The sequence below is a fragment of the Anas platyrhynchos genome, chromosome 13 (assembly GCF_047663525.1).
Source record: "Anas platyrhynchos isolate ZD024472 breed Pekin duck chromosome 13, IASCAAS_PekinDuck_T2T, whole genome shotgun sequence".
NCBI classification, from domain to species: domain Eukaryota; kingdom Metazoa; phylum Chordata; class Aves; order Anseriformes; family Anatidae; genus Anas; species Anas platyrhynchos.
The window spans coordinates 17730651-17749512 of record NC_092599.1 but is presented as its reverse complement, the minus strand read 5'-3'; the positions used below and the strand labels follow the sequence as shown (position 1 = coordinate 17749512).

The 18862-nt window shown below is 34.3% G+C and overlaps 1 protein-coding gene across 2 annotated transcripts in view; it reads right to left on the bottom strand.

Annotated features, from left to right (window-relative positions):
* The window catches only part of SYN2 (synapsin II), a 180668-nt gene that overhangs the window by 40586 nt on the left and 121220 nt on the right, over window positions 1-18862 (bottom strand). The window contains exons 6-7 of one of the 2 annotated variants that reach the window (XM_038186159.2): window positions 5727-5789; window positions 3122-3264 (exon numbers count right to left, since the gene is read on the bottom strand). In XM_038186159.2, coding sequence (XP_038042087.1) covers window positions 3122-3264; window positions 5727-5789 — 206 coding nt within the window. The remainder of the gene's footprint in view (window positions 1-3121; window positions 3265-5726; window positions 5790-18862) is intronic. The other variant, XM_038186160.2, reaches the window with a different exon arrangement.

Below are 18862 nucleotides of genomic sequence, written 5' to 3'. Positions count from 1 at the left end.
ATGTAGAAAGGTTTGCCTACAATTCTTTTGTAGGTAGTCTAGTTAGCAGTTTGCTACTACAGCACTGTTCTTTGGCTGATGTGCTCAACTTTTGTATTATTGAACTTTTGGTCAAAGTAAATTGTTACGCATTCATCGTGTTGCTTTTGGAGAAGAGATTTAAAGGTAGCTTTTTTGTATTTCTGTTTTTCTTCATTGTGTTTGACCCTTTAAACTCTATTTCCTCTAAGTCAGTTGAATTCTGTAATGGTACCAAGTGTAGTTAAGTATGCGTCACAAAAAGTTTTGAGGAGCTGTGGTATTTAGAGGGATCCAATGTTGCATTTTGGCTATAATCTCAACTGACAGATGATAAGCACCAGTGTTTTGTGAGTCATGGATCCACTTATACCACAATTTCCCACAGAATTATAAAACCGAAGCTCTCAATAACTCTCTTTAAATTACACAAACAAATGCTCAGCTGGTATTTTTTGTGGTGGCTCTTCCTGTGTCACAGAACAAAATGAGAACCAGCTGTAAAACAATATACCACTGACATAATGTGTATGTATGCATATGAAGAATTTTACAGACATTTGGTAAATCTTCTCCTTTCATGATGCTTTCTAACAATGGATCAGTATTTAATTTTTTTGATTTAACTCTATGAAAGAATCTAGAGAAAAAAATATTGCTAGGCTTTTAGCATCTGGATGAACTCAGTTTCTGAGGGAACAGAAACATAAGAATAAATAAAAGGTAGCAGGAACAGGCTGTCATTTTATACTTTTTTTTTTTTTTTTTCTGTCCCCTAGGCCAACTGCTTCTTCTGTGAAGAAGAAACATTTGTGTTTAAAAATGATAAACGTTGTGTGACTAACTATTACAAAAATTATTCCAGAGACTAAACCGAATTTTAATTTCAAGTCAAGGAAAAAAATGTAGGGTTCTCTCCTGTGAAATGTAGTGGTCCAGTTTCTACCATAGAGAATGAACCATCAAATTACTAATATTGCATCTGACTGCTGGTATCTGGAGGTATGTCAATAACTGTTAACAGCTGGGCTTTAGTGCTAAGACTGTGCCACTTGGGAGCTGTAAGATAGAGACAAATCAACTCTGCTTATTATATACAAGAGAGGAGGGGAGAGATGGCTAGCAGAGTACAAGAAATCTACCTATCAAACCTATCAAGCACTAACCTACCCTTGAAGAGGCTGAAATAATTGCATGACAAGGTCTAAGGCAGAGAAAGGAGGCTGACTGGTGACTGGAAGTAGAGGGAGAGCACAGCTGTTGAATGTCACTGAGTAGAATAAAAGGAGCAGGGAAGAATCTGGAGCAATAATAAATGAAGGCTAAGGCATAAGAGATAAGAAGAGGTAAGTTAGAAGTCTGGGAAAAGGTGAATCCGGACCAAGATACTGTTTGAACAGATATAGAAGACTTTGGGGTGTAGGAGTATGGTGCTACTTTTCCTAAAAGTAGGATGGATGCCTCAAATTATGGGGCTAAAGCCAGGAAAAGTCAACAGTCTGGAACATCAATGTCAGACAAATGAGCAGAACTGCAATTGACTTTCCTGGAGAAACCGGGGACTAAAAGGTGTATCATTCAAAAGCATTTGTTTTTGATTCTTAAGCTTATAGGGAGAGGCTGTGTATTGGGGTAGGCCCAACACATCTGAAATTCTGTAGGGAGCTTGAGATATAAAGTTTCTGGCTTGCCTTGCTACCACACAAAATCAGGAATTTTGGATTAAGGATTACAGAAACCACCCAAATCTTGCAATTTATTTGAAGATTCTGCCTTGGTAATGGCACACAACTCAAATTTCCCAGCTCAAATTTCCAACACATTTTTTGTAAAATTTATAGTTCTGTGTTCAAAATAGAGCAGAAGAATAGAGTGTCCATACTGTTGGATGGATCTGACCTTTGGGGACAGTATGTCCACCCTACTCTGTGTTGTCCTTTCTTCTCAGATGCACAGCGAGAGGCAGATGGACTATTAAGTCATTCTCAAATACCCCTTCAATTCTGGTGTCAGGAGAGGTCAGCAGTTGCTCATACAGTCTTGATCTTGTGAGAGTAATGTCACAGGGGGGTAGTCACAGTACATGGCCCTTCAATACCAACCAAAGGAGATACATTTTGATCTTTGCCCTGATCCTGGGCAGAAGGTTCTGCATTTCTGATAGAGCTTGTTGGTTGTTTCTAAATTACTTGAAACCTAATGCTAACTCTATCTTTAACATTAAAAAATATTTCACACATTTTCTTTAACCAAGCTCCAACTTTTGCTTCTCACATTTGTAGGTTGCTTAAAGTTCAAACAATTTTACTACTAAAAAATTGACTGTCCCTTACTGTGTTTTTTTTTTTTTGTTTTTTGTTTTTTTTTTAATTCATGTTGTTTTTCCTGCTTCAAAACTGTAAGCATGAGGGAACAAATATGAGATAATCTAACTTGTCTTAAAAACATGAATGAAATGATAATCAATAGTCAACACAGTAAAAAAAAATGCATAAAGACAGTTACCATACTCAACTAATACCTCATAATCTGTTTTGCTACTCTTGCTTAATGTGTCTAAAACTGAAACACCACTTTAACCTCCCTATAGTCATAATCTTTAAACATATCTGGATCCTCCAAGAGCTCTTCTCGAATTAGAAGAGATTTTTACCCATATATGTGAAAGCCATTGTAAGATTTTCTTACATTTGCTATATTAAAAGAAGAGCACTTCCTTCCATTAAATTTTATTGTTCAGGTTTCTGTGAATTAATGCCATCTAAATATTCTTAGAGGGAGAGAAAATTTGACAAAAACAAGTCCTCTATAGAAAACAAATCCCCTTCCATTTCTTTAAATGAAAAAATAATTAAAGATCAGCAGGAAAACCACTCTGGCAGGCTCACCTTTTGTGTTACTCTCCTCCTCCCAGTGACAATCAACTTAAAGAAAAAAGCCTTGATATATACAGAAAGTCTAACATACTATATTTCTGAAGAATATGACAATGAAGGCATAGAGTCCCCACATTTCAACTCAGAAGCTCATCCAACAGTCTTATTCTTATTGGTGCTTATTAGTTTTGAGATAAATGATGAAAGAAGATAAGTTTTTGGCTCACATGTATGCTTTGTAGTTACTGCCTATCTTTTGGATCCTGATGTCATATTTGGAGTCTATGAAGGGTTCAGTAGTGGCGTAGGTCTGAGTAAGTGCTACCACGCTGGCTATGTCCTGAAAATCGTAGTGGTTGTCTACCTTGATCTGTAGTCATCATACCACAAATAAACAGCATATACAAAAGAAAAAAACAGCAATTAGGAATAAAATGTAGACTTCAGTTGTAAATGGCATTCATGAGAAATATGTTTTTTGATAGCATGAGTTCATAAAAAAGTATTGGATATTTTAACTGATTTCTAGATTCTGTAACATTCCTGCATTAAGGTATTTGCTTTCCTAGGCAAAATGTTACCAGTTCATCTGCAGAAAGCAACTTGCAAACAGTAGATTTTATTTTTCTTTCCAATTTTTTTTTTTTTTTTAATTCTTCTTATTATTATTTGTAGTGTTGATTGATAATTTTTGGATCTGCAGCTTTTAGGAGAATTTTCAAAGGTGTGATAATGTGTGACACTAATTTATATGCAATTGTTTTTCTAAACTGCTCATGTAAATGATTGTAGATGGAGCCCATCATGAACTATCGCATCTGTGTCACTTATCTCCCATGAGAGAGGAAATGAGGGCGTAAAGACATTCTGATGAAGGTATATTCACATGGAACACAGAGGGCTGGCTCAACACAGCAGAATCAGTTGTCCTATTTCTCTGCAAGGAGTCAGGCTTTCTAGGAGTAGGATTTCCTAGATATAGAACACTACGATAAGATGGTGATGGGTATTAATACCACCAATTGTAACATCTTGAAGTAAGAGGGAGGTGGAAAATTGTGGAATATTAATTCAGTGGAGAGGGAGAAGGAGACTTTAAAGGACAGATGGCAGGCAGAGGTATTACTTTTGGACAGGGAGGGCACATATCTACCATTGAGTTCAAAGGAAGCTGGTTGAAATGGGTAGAAAAAGTGACTCAGAAGAGAAGTCTTAGGGCTGGTAGAAACTATGAGGGGGAAACTATGTCTCCAACAAGACATTAACCCAAAGTATATTTCAGAAAGGTGAGGAAAGGAAATAGAGATTAGTATGTACCATGCTATCTAATATTAGGAGAGTTTGCACATTCTGGCAAGTCCAGCATCTTATTTGCTTCCACTGTCACCTGATACTTAAAATGGGACCTGTAGGCAACAGTGGTCACAGCTGTGAGATAGGACTTGCATATTAAATGGTATCTTGTGAAGCCAAAATAAGCCATAAGGCCTAAGTATTTGCTCTCAATTCAGATTAAGAACAATACAGAGTAATTTTTTTGAGAGCCACAGAACCAGATACAGTGGTCTCAACTCAGTTTCTGAAAGCTTAATAGCTTATGTGAGTCTAATTATGACAAATGGAAACACTACTCCTAGTAATCCCTCTAGGGAGGACTAGGGTATGAGAAGAATCTTTATTTGGGCTGACAGTAAACTTTTCACTACAAAAGACCGGCATTTAATCTTTAAAGACTTAAAATACTTTATAGCTAAAAACAAAACAAAACAAAACAAAAAAACAAACACCAACACCTAAATTTCTTTTTATTTGTAGACATTTGATATGCTGAATATTTTTGTCAAATAGCTCCTTTTTTCTATAAACAGGAGGTGAATATTGAAAATACAGTATAAACATCATAATACTTCATGTATGCCATCCACAGAAACCACAGTTTAAGTAATTAATAGTTAATTCTGCTCTCAATTAAGCTGGCTGCCAGAGTTCCACTGACTTACTAAGTACTAAATAAAGCAGTCATAGGCAATGAATATAATATACAAGCTGCATAATTACTGAATAAAATACAAATAAATCATCTTTCTATTTCTATTGCTAGTGTCAAATATTATGTTATGGAGCTTCTGGAGATTCAAGATGATAAATGTAACTATTCTCTGATGATTTTAAATCTAAAACACTTACAGCATTAAAGTGTTTTCAGTGAGGGAAGGTGGTTAATTGGTAATGACTAGAAATTTTCATTGACATCAATGAAAGTGGGATTTAAATCATATCCCTTGAACCATCATTGTGAGATAAGTGATATCAAAACAACTGTACTCACCACTGAATGCAATTACTTTGGAGAAAGAAAGCAGCAGTTATATAGTGGTATGAAACAATCACAGAGAATACATTAAGACAGGAAATGAAAAAATCTGTATCAAGTTGAAACTAACAGAGAACCAAGGCAAAATCTTCCTAGATTCCCAGGTCCAAAAATTTGGATTGTACAGATAGACCTTGACTCTTCAATAGTTTCACCACAGTCAACTACATTAATAAACAAGGTTCAGCTTCAGGAAAGCATCTCAGCATGTTTCCAAAACTGTCCTACAAAGGACAACTGCCTGACTACATGTTAATGTGAAAATATATTATATATTATGCAAGTATTTTCCTAAAGAGAGGTGCTTTCTTGAATAATAGACAAGTAGAGATTTGCAAGAGCAAGGATCAGAGACAGAATTTGGACAGTGAAAATTAAAATATCCAGGAAGCAATGGAACATGCATTTGTTTTAGACAAACACCCAGCCTCCTAACATGCAGTAAGTAGCATCTGCACCTTTCCCATGCCTGAATGAGCATGTCCAATCTTCACAACAACGGGAAATGTTGGCATTGTTAGCTAAGAGGGAAAACAAAGAAGAAATGTTAGAGGAATCAACTAAGAGTTAAATGATTAAGCTAAATTATTTATGAAAATGATTTAAACAACCGTAATGTAGTCAAATCTGTTTTTGCCACATGGTTATTTGAACAGGCATCTACAGATTGTTCTGATATTTCATTTAACCATAAGTGTTAATTTATATTGAACTGGGATATGTTAAATCTTGCTCTGCTTACCATCTATCAGCTGATCACAAAATCACAAGTGATGTTGGTTATTTTAGGGTTAGTTTCAGGGAAATGTAAGTATTTACTGGAAGAAGTTTGAGAGGCAGTTGATTTTGCTTATTGTAAAGTCATTTTAGGAAAAAGTCCTCTGAAGCAGCTATATGCACAATGGGAGCACTGTATCATTAAAGTTAGGGTTCAGGGAAAAATCCCTCTCTGTGAACTATCATAAAAATATTTGCAACTTTTTAGATAGCTTTTGATTTGGAGAAGCACTAGACTCTTCAGACTTCACTGCCTGTTGTTTTTCTGTTTCTTGGCAGTTTTAAGTCTCAAGATTGGTGTTTACTTACAACATGGCAGCTCTTCAGTGTCAGATACACTAATTCAAGTTTCATAGATTCCTCTCCCAGATTTTAGTGCTCTTATTCCAGGGGGTAATTTTATCCTGCTGTGAATGCTTTATATGGTTTTAGTGGAAGAAAGGAAAAGAAAAAAGACCCCATCTTCTAATCTCCTTAAAGACCATACAGCCAAAGATGACAAAAAAGTTAAGGAAGATCCACTTAGAATTTCACTGACATTTCTGGTGCGCCTGTCACAGTGTAGCTGGAACTTTCGACACCCATCACTGTAGCCCATTTGTAATTTCCTACATCTAGCATGGAAGCTTTTCTAACAGACACAGCGGATGGCTGTTATCTCCTGACTTCCCAGTTCCCACTCACTTCACTGTTGCTCAACAGGATGTGCCACTGGCATCAGTTTGACCTATTCCTTCCCCTCCCCTTCTTCTATATTAAGAAATATAAAGACATTTCTTAAATTAGAGTCTACAGCTGTTTTACTAGGAAAATATATAATGGAGCTTGCTTTCTTATATTTCCCCACCCTCTCCAAAATTATATTGATTGTCATAACAGAAAGTGACTATGAACTGAGGGCTCTACAAGAGAAGCTTGAAATTTCTTTTGTAATGCTGAACATCCTTTGCTAAGAATAAACTTATAAATTCACTGGTAAGGTACTCTGACATAAGAGAAGATAACTTCCTAATAGTTCTTTTTGGAAAAATATTTTTGTTTCTGTATGACCCAGCTGCAGCTGAGATTTCAATTTGTGAGCATGAACAGAGCAAAATTCATATATAAAGTAATGGACTAGAATTCCCTTCATAATTCATATGATAAATTACTAGGAGAGTGCTTGCATGCTGTTTATTTCCAAAATTTATTATACTAAAATACTTGTATTTATCTCTTGGATATAGTACAAAACAGGAAAAAGGTAGTTTATATCAAAGGATAATTTAACTTAAGAGTAAAATTAAAGTAGGTACAAAAGGATTATACTTAATATAATAAATTAATGTATTTAATTAATGGCATTTTACACATCTTCACTTACATAGTCAGTTCAATGCTCTCAGTTATCCTGAAGTAAAGAACATAGGATGTAAATGAGCTGTACATGAAAGAGTACTTTGTGATACTGACACATTCTATTTTATTACTGTGTACGGAGGTTCAAGAAGCATTGAATGCAGAATACTTTTAGCTGTTTTGGTTACGTTTCTAGAGCTGTTCCAATGTAACCAATTTAAGTTAAAGGGATTTATAATCATGTAAGTATTAAAAAACATGATTAGTTTCAAAATAAAATTCTTTTTAAACTGTAGAAATTCAAAGTCCTATATAGTCAACATCTAGTTATTTATTGCTTTCATATTTTAAAAACAGACACATTTTTATAAATACCTTTTTTTTTCCTTTTCTTTATTTATTTTTTCAATTTCGAGGAGGTGGGAACAAATCATTGCCTGACTCAAGATTCATAATGGCAGCAGCACATTTTTATGATTGAACTATAAACCACTGAAACAGGCTTTGTAATGGAAACACTGGCAGACCTCTAAGTATAGCAATACAAATGGCACTCCTGTAATTAAGAGGACCATGTATTTTCCCGTGATTCCATAGCTGTGGAATCCTTTATTGACCACAGGAACAAACACTAACTTAAAAAACAAAACAAAACAAAAAAAAACCCTGCTTTCTCCCTTAGAAAAATGTGCTAACAACATTTAAGGTAATACTGTTCTTTTTGCTCTGGATTCCAATATCAAGATTTCATGTGCTATACCACATCCCAATATAGACAAAGAGAATATATTGTTGCAGGGAAAAAAACACTGAATATTGCTCTGCAAAATCAGACAGACAAAAACCTAGCGTAGAAGGCAGTGAAATATTAAGTTATCCCAGTGCTTTCCTTCTTCATATCTATCACTGTGACAGGCCCACAAATCCAGAGATGATGAAGTTGTAGTTATTTTGCTTTTTTAGCAGTGTTTCTTTATTCCTGCTATTACTGTAATTACCACAGTTCTCCCATTGCATATGGAGGCTCTACACGTGTGCCTTCATACAGTCACTTTGCTAATACTAACTAGTTTCCAATTGTGTGTGGTATTGTTCTATCAAACTATCATGAAAACTGAAATTTCTTATTGAAATTGCGGAAAACTCAGTTTGAGTCCTCCTCTCACCTCTTCTCAATCTGTTCTTTTCTGTTACTTCATCTTAGCAGAGCAGGCAATCTGAAGACTTCTCAGACATTTGGGTGAACGAAACTGACACTGAAAATGTCATGGGTTTCATTTTAATTTGCAGTATAGTTACTTGGCAGTAAGTTACCTTGAAAGAAGGTCTAGCAAGTATGAATGGATCAGTTTTAAATAGAGCTGGTACTAATCATAGAATCAGAGAATTACTAAGGTTGGAAAAGACCTCCCAGATCATCTGGTCCAACCACCCCCCTACTACCAATGTCACCCATTATACCATGTCCCTAAGCACCAGGTCCAAACTTTTCTTGAACACCTCCAGGGATGGTGACTCCACCACCTCCCTGGGCAACCAGTTCCAATGCCTGACTGCTCTTTCTGAGAAGAAATGTCTCCTCATTTCTAACCTAAAGCTCCCCTGGTGCATGTGAGTCATTTGCATGTTTTCTGTTTTCTTTCAATTCTATTGCTGGGAGGGAAAGGCCTCCCAGCAATATGAAAATATTGCTAAAGGTTTTCTTTAATTTGGTTAAGTACAAATTCTGCTGTGACAATTAAAAATGGAAAAAATCAGAATTCAAAATTGGAAGACCAGCAACAGAAATTGCATTGATATATTTGGCAGGTTCATATGTATGAGAGATGGAAGTGGTCTATACCACACAATTTCTGACGTATACATAAAACATACCTGAAATGTATCTAAATTTCTTTTTCTTTACTTTTTTTTTTTTGTATAAACAGTTCCACTGTAACTTAAATAACAATACAATAAACTATAATGCATTATTATTAATTAGTGAGAAAGGAGAATACATGTGTCAAACATGCAACAGAATTTTCCAAAGATAGATATAACTATGTTTGGATTGCTAATAAATAAATGCAGCAACTGGAAAACCTGTCATAGCTCTTTGTTGGAATCTACATAAAAAACAGTTGAGATACATTACTTATGTTTGCTAATACAATGTATTTAATCAAAATAATGACAATGAGTATTAAAATGTTTTATCGGCTACTAAAAATTAAAAAAGACTGTTTCGGTCTATATGTTTTCATTTCTGTGGTTTTAACTTCTCACATTGTTATTTTATAATTAATATGAAGTTTCATTTCTGCAGAACAACTTAGAATAACTTGGAATAAGTTGCATAGCTCAAGATGCTGACTACGACAAGGTACTACTAGGAGTAGGTGCTCCTTTTATCTATAGAGCAAAAGTCTATCATGTTTTACAGATGAAAGGAAGTAGTAAAACATCTGAAGGAGAATGGCTTTAAAATCTGGGCAAGAGAACACTAGATTCCTAAATTTCAAAATGAAAAATACTTAGCATTGACTTTGCTTTTCTGACATGATAGCTTTTAGGATTTTCCATCATATACTAATAGCGAGAATTTACATACTTAAAAAACAGAAAAAATCTTATGGTTGCTAATACAGAGCTCCTTCATACTGGGAGTTCATTCATGCTTGACATTGTGGTGGTTTTACTTGGGTGGGCAACTGTGCTCCACCACAGCTGCTCTCTCACTCCCCCTCCTGAAAGGGAAAGGGGGAGAAAATACAATGCAAATTCTAGTTGTAATTACACTATTTAGATATATAATAGACAAAGACTTATCTCAATAATAAGTTATACTGGCAGAACTACTAAATCCAAGGAGAAATTTAACCCAATATTCTCAAATTGCTGAACAAACAATAATTAAGGCAAGCATGCACTCACAACAAATAGTTTTGAAATGTATCACAGAAAGATGTTTCTAATATCAAGTCTTTCAGAATCATGTCATGACATCTGCTGGATTAGCTAGCTTGAGACCACAAAGCTTTTGGCAACTGCTGATGTTGAGAGCAGTGAAATGCTTTGGAATTTTATTCTTCTGCTGATGTAAGTTATTATATCAAACACCCCTTTTCAATATTGCTAGGATAATTACTGAACAGACTTCAAACACAAATTAAGTTTAAAGATTCAGTAGTCACTGGTCAGAATGTATTTAAAATGCCTAAAAGCTGCAAAAGAATACCATACCGCTCTTCTGAAATGTCAAGATATTTCCAGGAAGTCACATATATTGCTTTTATAAAAGATTTGGGGCTGGCTTAACTTTTTCTAGGATTTCATTTATTAATAATTACAGTGAAAGAACAGTGAAATACTGAATGCTCCATTTCAGAAAATTCTGTAATTAGCCTTTAACATTGCTAGAATATGAGAAAAAAATTGCCAAATTAAAGTGGTTAGAAGGACACCAGTCAAATGGTACAGGTACTCAGAAAGGATAAGTACTGACAGAACAGCTGTTGAGACATCAGATAACCATTAAAACCATGAGTTCCAGATAAACTCATGAGCACAAAACGATGTGAAAGCTCCTGGCCTCAGATCTGCAGATGTACATATGTAAATAGCGAGCTATCTGTGTACAGACTGTATTTCACTTTGAAAAGTAAGAATACCCTGCCAGCAAAATATGAAGAAAAAATAGTTAAAGATTAAACACAGTTTCCCATTTCATCTTCTCACCAAACTTGGCAAAGGATATACATAATATTTATTTATTTATTTATTTATTTATTTATTTATTTATTTTTCTGGTTAAGAAAAAGGAAATAATCCATATCCTAGAAGATTTAGTTTGTTATCCACACAGAGAATATTTGTAAAAGTATTCATTAGCATAATTCAAAACTTGTGGGTATATCCATTAGTCTGCAATATGGGGGAGTGGAGGAAACAGTCACCAAGCCTGGGATACTTGTTTTGTTGAGATCACCCTTTTGGAACTACCATGTAATAGGTGCAGAACAAGAAGACACCATCAGGCATGAAGCGTGAAAAGAAGAAGCAGAAAATGACAACATTCAATAAACATCACAGTTTTGTAAATGAATTTGGTGGAAAGCAGTAACAATGGCTACAGGGTCAGAGAAAACCTGGAAAGAGTAAAGAATATGAAAACTGCTCTGTAGAAAGGAAGGTATCGAAACAGGCACTACAACTGTGACCTCTGAGCAGTTAATTAACAAGATTAACAGGTAATTAACAGATAAGCTCATGAACACTTATCTGATTAATGTTGTGCTCACAGAATCACAGAATCATCTAGGTTAGAAGAGATCTAAGATCATCTAGTCCAACCTCTGATCTAACACTAACAAGTCTTCCACTAAACCATATCACTAAGCTCTACATCTAAATGTCTTTTAAAGACCTCCAGTTTACACTATACTGCTGCCTGTATTTTCAATGCACTATTCTGAAAAATAAAAAATGATATGCCAGAGTACTTCTTACTAAGGTGTACTTAGTGCTTCTATTCTTGAATTCATGACTGTGATTTCCTTTAAACTGAAATTTTTGTCCTGTGCTTGCAGTTCCACTGTAGCAGCAGCAGCACCAGGATAAAAATTCCTGTTACTTGAATGTCTCAACAAGAGCCATGTCCTTCCAGTGAACCTGACAAAATAAACTTAACTTGTGTTTTAAAAAGAAACAAAACATACGTTGTAACTAGAGGCAGCTGGCAGCACTATTAGTCTGGTGAATGTAGGTTCATTTTTTAGGATCTATGCAGAGATCAGAGATTTGACATCCCTTTCTTACAATGTATTTCTGCTTTGTCAGTTTATTCTCTTCTAAACCTGAGCCAAGCCTAAAGCTCTTAGTCAGAAATCCTACTTAGTTATTTATTTTCCCTGAATGGAATTCGAATTAGTTGCAGAGTATGACATGATTTTACCATCATAAAATTTGAAGGAATTGTCCAATTAAGCATTGACTTTGAACTCACAGAGCTGTGTACGCCTGGTCCTGTTTAGGTTCAATGGCCAAAATGCACCACATCCCCATTTCTACTGCTTGGAAGCCTGTTGGTTACTGGCACTGCAGGACATTTTTCTACACAGTTACACTGCACAGAGGTCTCTATATAAAACACCATGATTAGCTACAAAATATGTTTCCATTTTGTAATAAATTGAATAAATATTTAATTTTAGATAGCTATGAAGTTCCTATGCTCTTAATTAGGATAAATTTGAAAATGTAATACCATTTAGTAAACTCTGACCATTATAGATACTTTAACTTCTCATCAAAATACACTAGAGACTATAAATTACATTCATGGAAGTTATCCGGTAACAATAAAACTCAGAAGCAATTTCATCTGCATCAGTTTTAAAACTGAAGATTATTTGTATTGACTTTACAAAGATAAGCAACATTTATCTATCTACCTTTTAACTAATTTTTAATATCTGGGCACTTAAAGATTTCATAAATGTGTTTATCATACTTTCTACTGTAGAAATAAGTATTCTAGTTTGATATCTAATACCCAAAGGCACTGTTATTATCTTCTATATTACTGATGATATTGCTTTGTTAACTGGTAGGTGGTTATTTAACTAGCCAGTACAGTCTTCGTCTGTGTTATTTTTTGTATTTTCCTGTATGTAATGGGAATAACGCATACGTTTCCTCTTTCAGAAATTTTCTGAAGTTTATGAGCCAGGCTTCCTAGTCTCATCCTGTGATTGCATCACTGTAAGTCTATCAATTTAATATAAATTCTTAAAAGTTAAGCTTCATACACTGAATTGCTCAAAGGGTTGTAAGTGCTTCTGCAATTTATGTATTTTTAAACAATGCTTACAGTTACATAATATATTTTATTTTCAAGAAATAATTTGAATTCTTGTAAATTTACTTTTTATTATTTAACCAAGATATAATGTAAAATACATTCATTGCTGTATATAAAAATACAACTAGAAATATTTCATCTAATTAAAAAAAAAAAAAAAAGCGCTCTGCTGGCAACAGTGCAGGAAACAGTTTTTTGAAGGGGCATTCATCCTGACTTTAATGTCCTCATGGTTGAGTTGACTAGAAGGAGAAAAAGGAAAAAAAAGAAAAAAAGAAAAAAGTTGCAACACAAAAAAATAGATACTTCATAAACATAACTTACCTCAAGTTCAGTGTTTAAATATTTATCTTTCCAATAATCCCCAAGCAAAGTTCATTTAACCACTCTAGTTCCATGTAATTTATTTGTGGAATATGCAACAGACTAAATCTAATTTTGCTCTGCTTACTTTGGAGAAAGGAAATTAAAAATGAAATAATGAAGGTGGCTTTTTATTCACTTTTTTCTTTCCCAGAAACAGGCAGGAAGAGTCCTAAATCAATAAACAAGCAGGACTTTCTCTGGTCTATTTGGTTTAAAAAAAACAATCCCAAGATAAAAGTTTGGGTCAGACATGCAGAAGCTCTCTCTCTCACCAGCAGGGGTAGCTCAACATATTCCTCTCACGATTAAGAAAAGCAAAAACCTCATGCTTAAGCAGCTGTTATTCTCAACAAAGAACAATTCAAAGATATTGAGCCAGATTTTCCACTGTCTTGTACCTTGACAGAAAATAACTAGGTGTAAAAATTTGTATGCAGGAATATTTTGTAGTCCCTTTACACTGGTAGCAAGCCAAGGGGAATTTAAACACTTTGTATTATCTTTTCAGAAACATGAGTGTTAAAGAAATCTAAAAGCTTGAGTGAATGAGAAGAGTAGAGCATTAATTGATCAGTGTGCAAGGCCATCAGAGAGGCAAATGCAGCTTAATTGTGATTTTTTCATTCCGAACAGAGGGTTAAAATGGCTTATAGACTGAGTGCAATATGGGAGCTGATGCCAAATTGGGTTCTCTGAGTACCTCTTGTACACAGTTCCTTCAGCTGCCATTAACATCACCTCATAAGACTGGATCTTATGAAGCCAACTCTCTTTGTACTCACTGAAATCAATACATGTTTTTACATGATCTTAGTGCATAAAGGGACACAGGCAAGTAAGTCTGAACCAGAAAATCAATCCAAAATACCTTTGTCACAACATACTTTGTTCAATTAAAAAAAGAAGTTATCTAAATCAATACACAAGTGACCTTCTGGTAGAAAAATCTTACACTTTTAATGTCAGTACAGCTTAAAAACAGATATTTTCATGAACAAGAAAAACATTAACTATAATGTCAGTGAATCAAAAAGAGCAGTTCTCACAGGTTTCTAATAGAAAATCTGGAGAAGACAAAATCTTGGCAGAGACTAATTATATTTTGATTTTGGAACGTCAGTGTCTCATTCCATTCCAATCATTCTATCAACTATTTTGCAATCTGCTTCCTCTAAAACAAAATAACATTTCACCACCTTACAAAAAAAATGACCCTAACTGTTGTGACCATAAACTGAGTGCATTTTTTAACTAGAGTATTTAGGAAGTGACAGCATTATGTACCATCCCTTTTGAAGTGGGCTATAGTACATATGGAGATACTGGAGTTTAAAATCCATGGAAGCTCTTCTTTTTTTGCGAAATACTATTCTAATTTTGATTTTATAAAAAAAAAAAATATATATAATTATAATATAATTATACAGGTTTTGGATGGGATGTGTGTTGTGATTATTCCAGGTTATTTATAGGAAAATGCAACACCAAATGAAAATTAGGGAATATAGAACTCCAGCAAAGCATCAAAAAGGCAACAGATAAACTATTACTGTGGAGATTCCTGCCTGCAATCATTCTGAAATAAGATTAATTTTCCACAGTAGAAAGAGGATAGGATAGATATAGATAAAAAATATATACTCTGTAGACAGTCAGGAGCTAATGTGCTGAGCAAGCAGTCCAACCAAAAAACACCATGTAGATTCAAACTGCTTGACAGCTGGAATGGAAAACAACCTTTCTGTTGTATATCCCATCATAATTAAACAGCCTTTAAAGAAGCTGTATGGACAATCCCTATGCAACACAGTTCAGAGCAACTTGACATAAGTCAAAGTACCCAATTCAAGGTGGCCTGCAGAAATACTCTTGATCAGTATCCAGGAAACTATAAACTGAATTCATAGCGCTGCCTCTTAAAAACAAACAAACAAACAAGCAAAAAAACTATAGAGGGGAGACAGTTAAGAGATGTCTGCTTGGGGAAGAGATGAGAGTATCATAAAATCATAGTATCAAAACAAAGGGAGACTGAGTGTTCTTAATATGGGTCTCTGGGGACCATTAGATGAAAAAGAAACAAAGTTGGCAATTAATGACCTTCAAGCTTTTCCAGAATGCTGTTGATGGATGACAATGCTAGGTAGTAAAAATAATAAGGAACATGACAACCCACAGTCCATAAAGCCCCTCCAAAATTATAAGAATACACATTTTTACAGTATCCATTGAGAAGAGATGAAGCTGATTTGACTGTTGCTAGGTGTTCTACCTTCTTTCTGTACTGTACACATCAACAAATATAGTGAATTAATCCCAATCCTTGTTATTTTCTTGCATTTTACTAGAAAATAGAAATGAATTGTCCTACACTGGTCTTATTTAGCTGGACAGAAATGAGAAAGTGCCAAGTGTTTTCTACTGTGTCAATAATGAATTGAAGGAGTCAGTGTAACTATGTCCCTTGATACAGGGAGTTTTCTGTTTCTTATTAGTGTTAGTTATATCAGAACATAACCAGGGAGTGGGCACTATTTAATCCTGCAACTCTTCATACTTCATTAGTGTTTTGACATAATTTGCTATGATATCATGGCTTATTTATCAAACTAAAGGAAAATCAACATTATAACATAACAGTGTAGTGAAAATGTACTGTTAGTCCTTTTATACAAAATGAAGAAGACCAAGTGTTTCATTTGCTTTAGTCTGCTTGTGTTTATGAAATGTTGTCTACCTTTTCTTTACTAGTACCAAAGATAAAAGAGTATTTTTACTTCCAAATTGACCAAGGAATATTTTTGGAAGTAATCTCTGTATTTTACAGGGTCAAAATATAACTAATGAAGTTAGATCTAAAATTTTATTAATTCAATGAAAAATATGAACTATAATATGAAAAAACAGTGTAGCTTCAAGCTAAGACCTAATGTTTACTGATACTGATACTGTGGCCATAGGTACTCAAACACTGCACCGATACAAAAGCTACAGATATTTGGTTCCTGTGATAAACAGACTAAAAATGCATTTTTATGAGAGCATGTTCCCAAGTACAGAGATTTTCAGACTTAGTAAAATCCTTTTCTAATGTTATGATATAAATATGTCTAAATTCAGATTAGAATAACTCTCAATCACTTTTTTCCTTTTTGCAAATGTCATTCTGACTTAAGGCACATTAGATATTTAGAAGCCAATAGAGACACCCGAGCAACAGCCATAGTGTAATAAATGGTAAAATGATAATATTGCTGCCACCGGAAGTACCATTACTTTAGTCACAATTCAATTCCTTTACACACACCTAGTATATTAGCTATAGGAAAATAAATCGTCTGAGGAATATACCATATTCTCTGAACTACCTAAAAGTGGAGGAATATAGGCCTAGCATCACTGGTCAAAAAGCTTTAGTTTTTGAAAGACTGGAAGCAATTGCAATTTGATGAGAATGTTCTTTCAAGTTGCCCCCTTTTTGCCTCTCTAACTCCTGTTTCTGTAAAGTTACAGACTACTGTGCAATGGCATGAACTCAGCAGATGGGTCCCTCTCTCAAGTAATGATACCCTAAGGGTTTAAGAATTTTTACTGGAATATAACTTCTCTGTAACTTTTTTTTTTTTTTCCAGTCATATCAGTTCAAATGTTTTGCCTTAAATAATTGCATTTTTCATCTCATTAGTCATAGAGTCATTGTTTAGATATTAATTGAAAATACCCATGATTGTGTTTACCCATGAGAGCCTTGTATTTGGAATGCATGTCTGCTATTCTCTGCAGACTATATAATAAATAGTTTTGGCAACTATTTTCACCTGTACTGGCTGGCACAGAAGCCACGCATGGATTTCACCACAAAACAGCTTACCTATAGAAGGTTGCTTTTAAAGTTACCTCCATGGACAAAGTGAATTGTGCATTGGCTTCAAGGATTCTTCACCACCCATGTTATGCATCAGACAGAAAAGAATTAAGGATACTTCTCAGCTATCTTGCATTAGTTTTGGAATTTAAAGCTACTTGACAAATCTTATTTTTTCATAATTAAGATTTATCAGAAAATACAAAAACCTTATTCCTGAAAATAGAAAAACCTGAATAAGGTTTCAGTTTCACATCTTTATACTCACATAAAAAGCTTCCTGAAAAAGGTAAATTTCCTCCAAGTAAGAACAGAGATGTTAACAAGTCTAAATTATTTTCAGGTGTTAGACCTGGACCTGGATCTAACCTTATGATTGAAGCCAAAACTTAAGACAGAAAAAACAAAAATCAAAGCATGAATACTTGAACTAAATCACTAAATCACGATATCATGTAAAACATTCCCAGCTCAATTTTGAATCTCGATCTAAAATCTGAAAATAAGACCTAATTCAAATAATTTTATTTATTTATATTATATTTATTTATATTTTTTAATTGACTGTGTCTCTGAGCAGGATGAGAAAAAAAGGAGTCTGAGCATCTATTAGTGGTAAAACTAACTTACTGTTTAACAAAAAAAAAAATAAATCTGCTGCTGTGAAACATGTACACATCTATGTATACGTAACAAACTATTTTGTGTACACCTAAATCACAACAAAGATTTTCATGAGTCTCTACTGAAATGGTCAAATTGCATTAATGAATTTTCAATTCTCAAACTTGAATTGTGACAAAAAAAAAAAAAAAAGCAATTCTTTAAGTTCTATCGTCCATGTCAGTCTATATATTTTATTACTCTCTAATCAAATCTATCTCCTAACTCCCCCATGAAACAACTTTAATACATGTAACAAACAACATGTAACACATATCCAGACTGTTACAGCAACAGAAGATCTGCAGTTGAAAAAGATTTGCCAACTTTTGAATTTATGTGTGTTCCATGTATAGCATGAGCCAGAAAATGCAGATACAGATCTATGCTGATCAGGACATACATGTACATTAAAAAGGAATGCAGAGAAAGAGTTGTGCCTCCAGTATACATTAAATGTAAAGTAAATCTGTGATAAAATAATAAAAAATGTTCTTTATTGCAGCTTTTCTTTTTAAATCATTTTTCCTTGTAACTACCAATTGTTCTAGTCTTACAAATAAGCATTGAAACATTTCCTTTTCATGAATGAAGTTCTGTCCAGCCTGCAAGCAGGGACGTCATCTCAAGAAAATGCACAGAAGTGCAGGGAAGATCAGGGACTGCAAAGGAAAACAGAGCTTAAAAAAGGACAGCTTTGTTTACTTGACCAAAATAGAGAAGGTAGCAGAACTGTTCTT